This window comes from Grammomys surdaster, unplaced genomic scaffold, assembly GCF_004785775.1.
Source record: "Grammomys surdaster isolate TR1022 unplaced genomic scaffold, NIH_TR_1.0 458, whole genome shotgun sequence".
Taxonomy (NCBI): domain Eukaryota; kingdom Metazoa; phylum Chordata; class Mammalia; order Rodentia; family Muridae; genus Grammomys; species Grammomys surdaster.
In genome coordinates this window covers 641271-655668 of record NW_021604877.1, presented here as the reverse complement: position 1 = coordinate 655668, position 14398 = coordinate 641271, and the positions used below count along the sequence as shown (strand labels likewise).

General features: G+C 43.6%; 1 protein-coding gene across 6 annotated transcripts in view; it reads right to left on the bottom strand.

The window, feature by feature from the left end:
- Window positions 1-200: 200 nt before the first annotated feature.
- Window positions 201-14398, bottom strand: part of LOC114632923 (leucine-rich repeat-containing protein 51) — a 16687-nt gene continuing 2489 nt past the window's right edge. For 3 of the 6 annotated variants that reach the window (XM_028781537.1, XM_028781538.1, XM_028781539.1), the window contains exons 2-6: window positions 5979-6041; window positions 5102-5239; window positions 2604-2809; window positions 700-848; window positions 201-425 (exon numbers count right to left, since the gene is read on the bottom strand). In XM_028781537.1, coding sequence (XP_028637370.1) covers window positions 284-425; window positions 700-848; window positions 2604-2809; window positions 5102-5183 — 579 coding nt within the window. In that variant the 5' untranslated portion in view covers window positions 5184-5239; window positions 5979-6041 and the 3' untranslated portion in view covers window positions 201-283. Of the gene's footprint in view, window positions 426-699; window positions 849-2603; window positions 2810-5101; window positions 5240-5978; window positions 6061-14398 lie in introns of all 6 variants that reach the window. The other 3 variants (XM_028781534.1, XM_028781535.1, XM_028781536.1) reach the window with 1 other exon arrangement.

Sequence of the window (14398 nt, the reverse complement as noted above, 5' to 3'; positions counted from 1 at the left end):
GCTTATCTACTCTATTCCCATGATATCGCATGAATACTAAAGATTACAAAGGGGGCCCAGAGACGACAGAAAAGTTTCCTGCATGGCAGAACCTGGCTCCTGCCTGGTTCCTAAGCCAGCAAGCAGGCTTTTCCTTCACTGTGAAGTTTTACTAGTTGCCGGGTGTGACGAGCATCTTAACAAGGTACAGGTGACTTATGATCTGTTCAACAGCTCAAATCATTTATTGTGAAAGCAAGCTGATCATCCTCAGGGCATTAGGTGTGCTGGGGTCCTGCGGATCTCAGAGGACATCCTGCTTGACCCGGACCTTCTTAGGTTTGATGTTCATGCGTTTCCAGACTTCAGCTGTGCTGCGGTCGGCCTTGGTGACTCCACTGAAGTCAAACGTGGTGACACGGGGCAGGTTGCACAGCACGTACTGCCTGTGGGGAAGACTTGGGCTGGGGACCAGCTCCTACGATAGAGCCTCCCTCCCCCCCAGTTGCTGCTATCTCTTCCGACAGCGCGGAATGGAGAGGGGGGGCTGGACCGTGCTCTGGGAGGACGAGGTTCATTCTGAGAGCAGGCTGGGGGCAGCCTTAGCGGTCTGCTCCGTCCTTCTGTGTGGTCCACAGGTGCCAGAAGAGTGTCCTGAACTTATCTCCTCTCCCCTGTTCCTTAGGGAAACTCATCTGGATCCTAGATCCAGGTGCTTACCTGTACCCCTTCTCTTCCTCTATGGGGTTCCCATGGAGGGTCAGGCTCCGGAGACGAGGGAGGACAGCTAGCTTATTCACCTCCCCTAGGCGATGGATGCTGTTGCCATGAAGGTAGAGGACACTTAGGTTGAAGAATGTTGTTAGGACCTGTTAGGGTAGAAATCAAAAGTCAGGCTGGACAAGGACGACCTCTGCTCAGAATGGACTGTCTGGCAGAGAAAGAAAACTTTGGAGAACGACTTGGCCTCCCTCTCCATCCCTCATAGCCAGTCTGTATGACGCGAATATGCTTTTGATACTTTAAAAAAAAATTACTATTTTTTTAGTAGGGCATGGTGCCACTTGGGACAGGTGGATTTCTGAGTTTGAGGCCAGCCTGGTCTACAAAGGGAGTTCCAGGACAACCAGGGCTACAAAGAGAAACCCTGTCTTAAAAAACAAGAAAGAAAACATTTTTATATGTATGATTATTTTTGCATACTTGTATTTATGTATGTATGTGTGTATGTATGTATACCACATATATGTCTAGTGCTTGCAGAAGCCATTGCCCTCCCCCCACCAGGAAACTGGAGTTAGGGATAATTGTGAGCCATCGTGTGGGTGATGGGAATTGGAAAGGCAGCAAATGCTCTTAACTGCTTAGCTATCTTTGTAGCCCTTATTTTATGTGCATCAGTGTTTGGCTCCATGTATGTCTGTGCCCAGCATAAGCGCCTGGTGCTTGTGAATCTCAAGAGGACACCAGGTCCTCAGAACTGGAGTTACAATGGATGGTTGTGAACCACCATGTATGTGCTGGGAACTGAACCTTGGTCCTCTACAAGAGCAACACATGCTCTTAACTGCTGAGCCCTCTCCCGCTTCCTCTCCCACACAAACACACACTCACACTCACAAGTAAATTAACCTTTTAAGTGCTTTTTAGGGAAAAAAAAAAACCCTAAAGTAGACTGGCATCTATATGGTTATACATTTGACTGGTCAGGTGACAGCTCTCCTTCTTGAGTCTTATTTGAGTCACTTAAGGCCTTTCCAACTGAGATGACCTAAGATTCCACCTGCAAGGGTGTATCAGCTTGGCACATAAGTTTAAAGATCCTACTTGAGTTCATATCGTTTTGTATCACGGGAACAGTCAAAGTCATGCCCCAAACCTTTCTCCTTCCAGTGGGGATCTTAAGCAAAGATCTTTCCTGTCTCTAGATTTTTCTTTGCTTCCTTTCCTAACTTCTTTCCCTTCTCCTTTCTCATGTAATCCAGGCTAGCCTCAAGCTCACCATGTAGCTGAGGATGGCCATAAGCTCATCTTCCTACCTCCACCTTTAAATTAGGAGCAAGCATCAACGTACTTGGCCAAATTATGTTTTAAGACTTAGATTTTACAGAAAGCAACTTAGGACTTTCTCAGTAGAGCCCAGCACAAGACACAATTAAGTGTCTAATGATGATGGCTATAGCTTTGCTTCAGCCACTGATAGGCAAGTTGGTTCTCTTACATTTTCACTTAATCCTTATAAAACTACTATGATTATGGCATCTTATCTTCATTCATAGGAAGGCCAAAGTTTTAAGAAACTGTAGCTTGGAAGACTTGGGAGGCAGAGGCAGGTGGATCTCTATAAGTTAAAACCAGCCTGGTCTATATAGGGAATTTCAGGCCAGCCAGAGATATATGATGAGACCCTGTCTCCAAAAAAAAACCCCAAAAGTTAGATACCTTGCTGACAGTGAGAAAACTGGAAAACTTAAGATCTGTGCCTACATCTATGTCTCTACAACTGTGCCCTTTGAACTGCACCCCACTGCCTATGCTTCCTTGATAAGGGAGTAGAAAGGCTGTGAGCTGCACACAGTGGCTTCAAGCTACCCCTTGATGTCCTTCCAGGGCTAGGAACTCACAGGGTCAATGGACGTCAGGTCATTGAAGGAGAGGTCAATCCAGGCCAGATTCTCTGGATGCTGCAGAAGCTGGGAAACCACCTGGTTGAAGTCTTTCAGATCATTGAGGACATTGTTGTTGAGCCACAGGGACTGGGTCAGTGACTTTCCTGACTTTGAGTGCCTCACTGGTCGTAGACCTGTCCTTGGCTCCTCGGTTACCAGATCTACGATGACAAAATAAGACTTGAGGTTTTTGTTTTTATTTGTATGAGTATTTTGCCTGTGTGTATATATACCATGTGCATGCCTGGTGTCTGCAGAAGTCAGAAGAGGGTGTGAGATCCCCTAGAACTGGAGTTAGGGGTTGTTGTGAGCCATGTCAATACTAGGAATTGAACTGAGTACTCTGTGGGTGCAACAAATGCTCTTAACCTCCAAGCCATTTCTCCAGGCCAAGGCTTGTCATTTTTTTTTCTTTCTTGCCTTTGCGGGTGATAAGAGCTGAAAAGATGAACATACAAGTGCTACTTTGAAGGCTTGGCAGGGCTTCAGCACTAGAGTCTAGTGAGACCATCCCTTTCTCAAGCTCCAAAGGCCAGAGTAAGTTTAGAGTAGGCCAAAGAATTTTAGGTTAGATGATTTTTCTCATGTCCCTTGCATTATTGGGGTCTGTGTATAATACTACCCCTGTGAGTGGAGTAGATCCTTTTCCATTTTATATAAAAACCTGAGTTGTTGGGGGTAAGCCAAGATAATATCTCAAAATTCAAAGTACTATTCTAGTATAGTTGATAGAATTCACATCAGTGCTACACATCCATTGTCTTCATTAATGACACGCTGTGGAAGGAAGTAGATACACAATAGTTGTAAGTGATGAGAGAGAATGTGCAGATTCTGGATGAGCAATAGGGCAGGGGTGATATGTGTCTCAGAATTTCTGTGGGCAACATGGAAACAAACTGGCAATAAGTATTAATGTGAGAGTCCACAGTCATTTTGGCAAGGAAAAGGTCTTGGTGCCCTGAGAGCACAGGGAAGGTGAGCCTGAGCTGAACTTGGTAGACTAGGGGATGGTAACCAGGCACAGGAGGGGAGAAAGGGTGAGAACATGAGTAAAAGCACAGAAGAGAGTGGGATGGAGATGTGTGCCCACTGGAACCATGCACAAGAGCACACGTAGAAAAAAAAAAAAGACAGAAAAAAGCATTCAGGAGCCAGTCCTCAGTCCCAAATGCTAGGCTAAGATCTAGGGTTTTGTTCTGTAGGAAATGGGAAGTCATTGGACAGTCCAGCTGGAGAGCTGGCTCAGCAGTTAAGAGCACTACCAGAGAATATGGGTACACTGTAGCTGTTGTCTTCAGACACACCAGAAGAGGGCATCAGATCCCAGTACAGATGGTTGTGAGTCACCATGTGGTTGCTGGGAATTGAATTCAGCACCTCTGGAAGAGCAGTCAGTGCTTTTAACCACTGAGTCATCTTTCTAGCCCTTAGTAGTTTCTTCTTTTCAAGATAAAAACAGAAGACTCAGGTGTTTGTCTGATTGAGTGATTTCTCAGTATTCTTCATGAACTTCTGGCTTTTCCTGAAGATGGGTCAACTACCATAAGAGACTCCTGGTTCCTTCTGTATTTGCTATTTAAAAAAAACGGGTGTGGGGGAGGGAAGGGTCTCTGGTGAAGAGCACTTGTTCCTCTTGCAGAAGACCAGGGTTTGGTTTCAGTACCCACATGGTGGCTCACAGTTATGCCTACCTCTATTTCTAAGGAATCTGAAGCCCTCTTCTGACTTCCACAACCACTAGGCATGCATGTGATGCGTGTACACATACATTCAGGTAAAACATTTGTACACATAAATCTAAAAGGAATTAAAAAAGAAAACTTTCACGGACTCTGGAAAGGATAGTGCTGCAGTTAAAGAGCACTGGCTATTCTTCAGAGGACCCGGCTGAATTCCTCCGGCATGGAGGCTCACAGCCATCTGAAACTCCAGGTTCAGGGCATTTAATACCCACTTCTGGCCTCTGCCTGCACCAGGCACACAAGGCGTGTAGATATACATGCAGGTAAAACACCCATCCACATAAAGTTAAAATATGCATATTTTTAATCTCAAGGCTGAGGATGAAGTTCAGATGTAAAACATTTGTCCTACGTGTCAGAGGCCTTGCATTCACTCCTTAACCCAGGAAAACAACAGAATCTTACTCTACCGTCTCCTTCCTTCAAAGACAGCAAGAAGTTGGGAAAAATCTGTTTAGGTTTTTTGTTTGTTTTGTTTTTCAGGACAGGGTTTCTCTGTGTATAGCTTTGGCTGTGTTGGAGCTGACTTTGTAGACCTTGAATTTACAGAGACCCTCCAGCCTCTGCCTTCCAAGTGCTGGGATTAAAAGCCTGGACCATCACTCCCCAGCCTGTATAGGCTTTTTAAAAAGAAGACTTAAGGATTTTTTTTCTTGGTACTATACAACCTGATGCCGCGCTGTTGAGTGCTGGGCTCTGTGGGCTGACCTTGGATCATTTGGATGCTTTTGAAGGAGAAGTCAAGAGGAGGCTCCTGCACCGAAGTGTTCATATAGTCCCGTTTGCTCATAGTTCAGGCCATCATTCATCAGGTGGAAGCATGGGCCCTGGGAGTCTGGGTTCAGCCTGGGAGGACAGAGAAGAATCAATGTTCCAGATATGGAGTCTCTATGCTCAGGATGCCCCACAGCCCTCCACACTGCTTTCTACTCTCTGGATCTCTAGGCCTGCCTATCTGCATTTTAAGGTACTGGTGCTTTCATGTATAGTATACGTCTTACTTCTTAGAGAAACTTCACGACACTTTGAACTCATCTGATAGTTAGAGCACCCATATCTTAGGAGAGGTTTTGTTTTGTTTTATTGACATAGGGTCTAATGTAGCCCAGGCTAATCTCAAATTAATGATCTACCTTCCTCAGCCTCCTGAGTGTTGGAATTATGGGTTTGTACCATCATACATGGCTACAGTACCCATTTCTATTTTCCAGATGAAGAAATTGAGACCCAAAGGGTAAAGGACTTGCCCAGAGTTAAGCCGAGTCAGTTGTGGACAGCAGTCATAGTCTCCAGAATCCTACTCTGAGAACCTGCTTGCAACTCCACAATAGTTACCATAGAGACTGCCTGCTGCCTAGTCTCTGTTGACATCACCTGCAGTATTGTATTGCTTGACAAACCCTTGAAGACCTTCCCTGAACCTAGTTGGTGTCTGAGAGCCCTTCACTTTCTGACACAACTAGATATTCGCTACCTTCTCTGTGCAGCTTGTCTATCAGCCCTTTTCATCTGAGAAATTTACTTCCAGTCACATCTAGGGTGTAACAGCATGTATAAACGAAAACCAGAGTCTACCCTCACTCACCTGTCACTGAGGCCTGAAACGCCATCATAAGGGATTCATTCCTTTGGGTTCAGGGATTGTTCCCTGTTAAAATGGAAACATCCTCAGAGAGAGAGGTGAACACAAAGTTATCAGTCATTTGTAATGTGTGACGTGTCTTATCCAGTCCTTTTCATTATGGTAGGGAAAGTAAAGTGAGAACAGGTTTTTCCTGGAGGCTAGGAAGAGCTGTGGACCATTACTCACCTGGGAGGAAAAGAGCTGAAAAACTCTACCAAGGGCTGTTGGTTTTTGTCGGGTGTGTGTGTGTGTGTGTGTGTGTGTGTGTGTGTGTGTGTGTGTGAATGAATCATTAAACAAAAAGCAAACAAGATGTGTCTCTAGGCTAGAGCCCCTTTTCACTGTACCCAGTGTGGTCACTCCTCTGTCTATTTCCTGTACACCACCACCACACACAGAAAGGGGGGGAATGTCAGAAACTAGGTTAAAAGAATAAATGTATCAGGGACCTCAGGACTTAGTTATGACACTCCTGGCAGCCAAAAGACAAAGGGAAACCTTGGGATATATAACACTCACTAATCACAGGAGTCAAAAGAAGAAATTAATCTATATGCAGAGACAATGAAATTGGCAAGCACTATTCAAATAAATTTTGTTAAAAGCCAAAGCCAGTAGGCACATCTGTAGTCCTAGCACTTGGGACACTAAGGCTGGAAGACTTTCTGTTTGAGGCCAGCTTGAGCAACACAGCAAGACACCATGTCAAAAAACAAGCAACAAAAAACGAAGGACATAGTTGAGAATGCAAAGACACAGCTGGGAATGTTAGGTGGCTGGTGAACACAGGAGGCTGAAGTAGGAGGACTATAAAGTCAAGGTCTGCCTGGGTTTTATATATATAATGAAATCCAGTCTCAACAATAATAAAACTCAGGAAGGAAAAGACCTGGTTTCAGTTTAGACTAAATAAATGCAGTGCAAGTAAATTCCTTTCTTGGTAATTTAATATATGTGTCTCAGGCCTTTGCTGCTGTGAACAGGTACCATGACCAAGGCAACTCTTATAAAGGACAAAATTTAATTGGGTCATGCTTACAGGTTCAGAGGTTCAGTCCATTATCATCAAGGCAGGAGCATAGTAGCATCCAGGCAAACATGGTACAGGAGAAGCTGAGAGTTCTACATCCTCACCTGAAGGCTGCTAGAAGACTGGCTTTTAGGAAGGTAGGACAAGGGTCTTAAAGCCCACACCCATAGCTATTGCAATAAGGCCACACTTATTCCAATAAGGCCACACCTGTTCCAACAAGGCTACACCTCCAAATAGTGCCACTCCCTGGGCTAAGCATATACAAACCATCGCAATAAGGAAGGACAGACTTTATCAGGTTTGGGCAGGAGTATCTTGAGCCAGCTGTGAGGGTGTATGTCTTTAGTCCCAGCACTTGGGAAGCAGAGGGAGGTAGATCTATGTGAATTCAAGGCTGGCGTGTTCTACAGAGAAAATTCCTAGACAACTAGGGCTACACAGAGAACAGCTGTCTTGAAAACCTAAGGAAAAAAAATAGTCTTACTGAGCACAGTGGCAGGAGTCAAGGTCACCCTAGCTCTCTAGTGAGTTTGAGCGCAGACCGGGCTACATGAGACTCTTCAACAACAACCTTTTGGGAAGTGTCAGCCTGAGTCACACAGCATCTGAATTCTGTCACATATTTGATGGTCCCCATGGACATTAGAATGTTCCTTAGAAATACCTGAATCTTTTATATACCAAGTCTATAAGAAACTGTGGTAACTTGATGGAGACATAGAATTTGAGTTGAAGCCTGAGACTAGTGGCCAAATCTGAGTTCGAGAATAGCCTAGTCTCTAATAGCGATTTCCAAGTCTTCATAGAAAGACTCTATCTTAAAACAAAACAAACAAAACCCAACAACAACAAAAAGGAGGAGATGTTGAGCTCTATTTGAGAGTTTACATTTTTATTACTAGAGACAGACCATCATGGGAAAAGAAAGCTAAAGGAGGAGTAGGAGAAGAAACTTACATAAGTCATGATCAAAAAGGAAGATCTTAGCTGGACATAGTGCTCTCCCTCCCACTTTGGGAGGAAGGCTAGACAAAAGCTCAAGTTCAGGGCCAACCTGGACTACATAATGAGATCATTTTCTAAAAACCAAAGTGGCTGTGGTGGCTTACATTTGTAATCTGAGTACTTGGTGGAAGCATAAAGATCAGGAGTTCAAAGTCACGCTCAGTTACAGAGCAAGTTTGAAGTGACCACTGTCCTATACAAAACTGTATCTCAGGCAGTGGTGGTGCACGCCTTTAATCCCAGCACTTGGGAGGCAGAGGCAGGTGGATTTCTGAGTTCGAGGCCAGCCTGATCTACAGAGTGAGTTCCAGGACAGCCAGGGCTATACAGAGAAACCCTGTCTCGAAAAACAAAACAAAAAACAAAACTGACTCTCAAAATAAAAACAAGGGAATAAAAAGGAAATCTGGAGCTTATAGCAGCAGAGATGAAGACCCCCTGGGCAACACAAAGTCAAGCTTGAAGGAACACATGGGTAAGATGGTGGAGGTCCTTACTGCCCTGACTGGGGTGTTTTCTCACCCATGCCATTTGGTTTTTTGGTTTAGGACAATATAGGCATTCAATAACTATTATTATATTCAATAACTATTATTATATTCAATAACATTATTATTATTATTCTGTCCTGTAGTGTTAGAAATTGAATGTACACCCGTTGCACATACTAGGCAGGCAAGCTCTGGTATTGAGTCACATCTGCAACCTCCACAGTCTTCTTTTGAACTAGAGGAGCCTAGCTCAGGCAGAAGCCCAACCCACATTTAGTACCCACATTTATTTACTTTTAAAAAATGTATGTATAAGCCGGGCGGTGGTGGCGCACGCCTTTAATCCCAGCACTTGGGAGGCAGAGGCAGGTGGATTTCTGAGTTCAAGGCCAGCCTGGTCTACAGAGTGAGTCCCAGGACAGCCAGGACTACATAGAGAAACCCTGTCTCGAAAAACCAAAAAAAAAAAAAATGTATGTATATGGCTGTTTTGCTTGTATGTGTATTTGTGCACCATTTATGTCTGCTGCCTATAGAGGCCAGAGGTCATATTTCCAGGGACTGAAATTATACACTGTTGTGACCCATCATGTTGGTGCTAGGAATTGAACTTGGGTCCTCTGAAAGAGTACCCAGTGCTCCTGACTGCAGAGCCATCTTTCTAGCCCCTATTTTTTTTGAGTTTTTTTGGTTGGTTTTTTTGAGACAAGATCCCATGTATCTCAGCTGGCCTCAAACCCCTTGTGTAGCTAATGTTAACCTTGGACTTCTAAGCCTCTTGCTTCCACTGCCTAAGTGCTGAGATTATGGGAGTGAACCAGGACATCCCACTTTCCTACAGTAGGTTTAATGCCTTTGGGGACTGAATCCTTATGCTCAGACTAAGCCCTAGATTGGAGCCTGAGTTTTGTACCACTGAACACATATTTTAAAATACTAAAGAGGAAGTTTTTACTCTTCTTTAGTGACTAGAACTTTAGTGCAGAAATGATTTTGTGTAGCACAAACTTCCAATCAGTTTTTTGAAGAAGACTGCAAATAGAGCTCTAAGATGGTCAGTAACTCTGCTTGTTATAGCTAGCATTGTGTCTCATTCACCATCATTCAAGGAACTTGGCTTATGAGAGACTCTTGGAGAGTGAGAAGCTGCGATTTCTCTGATTTCTGTTTAGGCAGCTGACACTGAGCTAGTCTAACAATTGGCTCCCAGCTCTAGCAGTTTCATTCCACACCTCATTCCCAGTAAGACATCAGTTCAATTCTGTGTTTGTTGAGTGCCTGCTGTCTTGTGTCTGGACAAAAGGAATGAAGACAAAGAACAAATAATAGCCCTGTCAGGAACACAGAGAGGCCTGCTAGGCTTCTATTGATTGTGGCAGAGCAATCTGTAGCCAATTCCAACTTAACAGTTGCCCATTTAGTGAATATTCTGTTTCACCACTCAACCCTAGTGGACCTGGGCCTGTACTACCACCTTCACTTCTGCCTTCCCTTTCTTTGCTTTGCTTCCCAAGTGTTGGGATTAAAGGAGAACCACCATACCTTTCTGTTCTTTGTTTTGTTTTAAAGACAGTCCCTATATAGTCCTGCCTGGTCTGAAACTTGCTAATGTAGACCAGGCTGCTTTATACTTATGGAAATCTTCCTCCTGCAACCCTTGTGTTATGATTTTAGGTGTTCTTTATTGTGTGTTTATAAATGTGGGTATGTGTATCCATACTGATGTGTACATGCACGTGGAGACCCAAGGAGATCCTTGGGTGTCATTCCTCAGTTGCCATCCACTTCTCCCACGTTTTTTGAGAAGTGGTTTCTTAATGGCCTAGAACTTGCCAGGCAGGCTAAGCTGACTAGCCAGGTCTCTGACTGCCTCTGATTCCCCAGTGCTGAGATTATAAGTGTGTACCGTCATGTCTTGTGAACTCTGTTCCTTATGCTTGCAGGGCAAGTACTTTACCAACCACACTGTCTCTCTAATCCCTAAAGTATCCTTTTAGATTTAAAACATAGTTTTATACTTACTTTATGAGTGTTTTGCCTATATGTATGTGCACCATAAATGTGTTTGGTGCCTATGGAAATCAGGCCAGATGCTGTGGAACTGGAGTTACCTACCACATGGGTACTGAGAACTGACCCTGGCTCCTGTGGAAGAGCAGACAGTGCTCACTGTTTGAACTGCTGAGCCATCTCTCCAGCCCCATGTGGCTTCTTATATACAGTCTTGAAAATTTATATATATGATATATATGCATATATCATATATATATATGTGTGTATTTAATATATATTTTAAACTATATATGTATATTTACGTTATGTGTATGTGTCTGTATGAAGGTACCCATAGATGTCAAAAGGCAGGATCAGATCCCCTGGAGCCATGTTACAGGATGTTGTGACCCACCCAGTGCAGAATGACTTGAATTCCTGGTCCTCTCTGCTTCTACTGCCCAAGATACGTGTCACCACACCTGGCTTTGTAAAACATCTTTTCCAGAGAAAACAGATGATTTTAATTTATCAATTTAGGTATTAAATCTGGCAAGAATCAATGATTCCTATCTGTGGTCTCTCCTGTGCCCTTCCCCTTTGCACTGTAATTTTATACTCTGATGCCAAGCTCAGCATTTGAGCCAGCCAGCGAAATGCTGATAAAATGAAGAAAACAAAAGATTTCAGGTTTTGTTTGGGGCATGGGGAACTGAACTCAGGAGTCCTTTAACTGCTAGGCAAGTGCTCTAGCACTGAGCTGTATTTCTGGCCTGGCAAATAGAGGCTTTATAGGAAGGCTTGCTCTCTTGCTCTCTTGCTCTCTGCCAATACCATGGGAACTGTGTGGAGTGCTGAAGGGTTGTGAGACATATGCCAGCCAGTGGGAGAGGTCATTGAAAATGGCTGGCTTTGACTAGTCCAGTCAGCTAACTCCCAATGTCAAGACTGGGACGTCACCTAACCCACAAATGAACTCAGCCAGGATAAGAACCCTCCAGGTACCTCAGAGTCATCAAAGGAAGAATACATACTTATTGTTTGAAGCCACTGCAGTTTTGGATGGTTCAATACACAGCAACAGCTGTGACCCATTCCTCAGTTGCACTTTGTACAAAACTTTATTATCATCTGTTGTGATAATAAATACTTGTGAAATGCAGATGAATCCTACATGAAGAGCCGTTGTATGCCAGACAGCAGATGGTCAATACATAGAAGTAGCCATACTGTTAGTCCTTTACTCTGTATGTTAGGAGGCCCTGTGCATGCCAGGACAAGTACTCTAGGATTCGAGTTACGATTCAGTCCTCCATACTAATGTCTTTACTATTTATTTAGTTTCTGTTTTCTTCCTATAAACTTGAGGACAGGGGTGGAAAGTTAGATTTGTGTTTCTATAAATACTCCACAGGGAACTTAACAAAGCCTGGGTACTGGTTTAATGAATAAATAGAGAGATTAAAGAAAAGAAGGGATAAATGACAGCTTAGGCTTAAGAGTGTCAGGAAGAACACCAGACTCGCAGCCTGGATGCTGCCCTCGAGACAGGCGCTTTCCCAGCTGCTCTTCTGAGTGAAGACTCTCCATGTGGTATTCGTCTCACCAGGCTGACTCACTGAGCTGACCAATGATAGGTTTTTTTTTTTTTTTTTGGTTTTTCGAGACAGGGTTTCTCTGTATAGCCCGGGCTGTCCTGGAACTCACTCTGTAGACCAGGCTGGCCTCGAACTCAGAAATCCGCCTGCCTCTGCCTCCCGAGTGCTGGGATTAAAGGCGTGCGCCACCACCGCCCGGCCAATAATAGGTTTAAGAGTACATTTGTTTTGAATTGGAAGTTTTCTTTTCAAAACTTAATTTTTTTTTTAAATATATATGTTGCTGGCAGTGGGACATCCACTTTTAATCCCAGCACTCAGGAGGCAGTGGCAGGCAGATCTCTGAGTTTGAGGCCAGCCTGATCTACAGAGGAAGTTCCAGGAAAGCCAGGGCTATACAGACAAACCTTGTCTCAGAAAAACAAAAAGAAAACAAACAAACGAAAAACCTGTAGCTGTTAATATGATAGCTGACATCAAGTAAAACATGAAGATGTACAAGCAGAGCTGGAGAGATGGCTCAATGGTTAAGAGCACTGACTGCTCTTCCAGAGGTCCTGAGTTCAATTCCCAGCAACCACATGATGTTTCACAACCATCTGTAATGGGATCCAATGCCCTCTTCTGGTGCATGTTGGAGATAGCTACAGTGCACTCATACCCATTAAATAAATGATACTTTAAAAAAATAAGATGTACAAGCAGATGCAGGAACAAAGTCTTAATTTTTATGAAGAATTTGGCACTTTGTAGAATACATGTAAAAGACACTAGATCTTTATAAATAAACCCTGGATTTTTTTTGTAAATCAATTTTTTTTGTCTTTTCAAATTTCCCTATATTTCTCTTACTTTTTAAAATAGCTGATAAGTGGTACATAGTATACATGATATTTTTAACTTTATTGTTCATTTAACAATATGCTGACAAAATTTTCCAGTTTGGAGAATCACTAAGAATTTGAATCTGTTTTATTTTTGTTTTGTTTGTTTGTTTGTTTTTGGTTTTTCGAGACAGGGTTTCCCTGTGTAGCCCTGGCTGTCCTGGAACTCACTCTGTAGACCAGGCTGGCCTCAAACTCAGAAATCCACCTGCCTCTGCCTCCCAAGTGCTGGGATTAAAGGCGTGCGCCACCACCTGCAGGGCTTGAATCTGTTTTATTGCTAGCCAGTTTCTGCCCTTTCTTAAGCATGTTTTGACATGATGGTACAGGAGGCTTGGAGCAACGGTCAGATGGAGAGCTGATAGGCGATTCATAGCCTAGCTCAAAGATGGCTCTGTCTCTGGGCTACAGGAGGAGGGGAAAAAAATCAAAGAATGCTATAAAAAATTGGCAACATAGCCAACATTTTCTGGAAGGTTCCCTCCCCACGAGCTAAAGGGAAGTCCGAGGATGACTTGACTCCTGCCTGTGGACTCCCATCTCTTATCTTCACTGAATCAGCAATCAACCAAATACAGCAACTCATAGCCAGGTCCCTGCACTCTCATTGGCCTGTCTTTCTGAAGGTTTCCCTTTCCAGACTGATCTGCTTGAAATGTAGTAGTTTCTTTTAACTTTACCCTTATTATCATACTTTGGGAGCTAGCTCCAGTTTGTACTTTTCTGAGAAATGTTTCCTCATCCTCAAATCTGGATCTGGAATCTTTCTACTTGGCCTTCATCATACACTATCCTTATTGCCATGGTAGTACTGAGAACATTCTAATTGTCTGTTCACTGTCTACCTGATCAGAAACTCCAGCAAGTCAGGAACCATGTTTGTCTCCTGGTTGGATGTCATGGGATACTCACCACTCGACAGCTACAACTGAATAAATGATAGAGAAGGACATGAGGCACTATACTTGAGGGGTCTGACCTGGTTGTATTTGAGGAAGTGACTGAGAGACCTGAAGGATAAGCATAGGCAAAAAGCACAGAATAACAGGAGGAAAAGACGAGCATTCCAGGGGCTTGGGATGTAGCTGAGAGTCAGAAAATACTTAGCATGTATGGGTTTGCTTTTACCACCTACTGCCCACAAAAAAAGTCAAGCATGACATGGTGTGGGCAAAGGCCATGTCTCCATGTTGACTGTTCTAGTGTGTGCTCAGAAAATTGGAAGACCTTAAAGTGATATAAACAAGAATAGAAAAAAGAGTATGTATGGTTAGAGTACAGTAGAGCACAGGCTGGAGTACAGTAGAGTACAGTAGAGCACAGGCTGGAGTACAGGAGAGTAAGGCTGGAGTACAGTAGAGCACAGTAGAGCACAGGC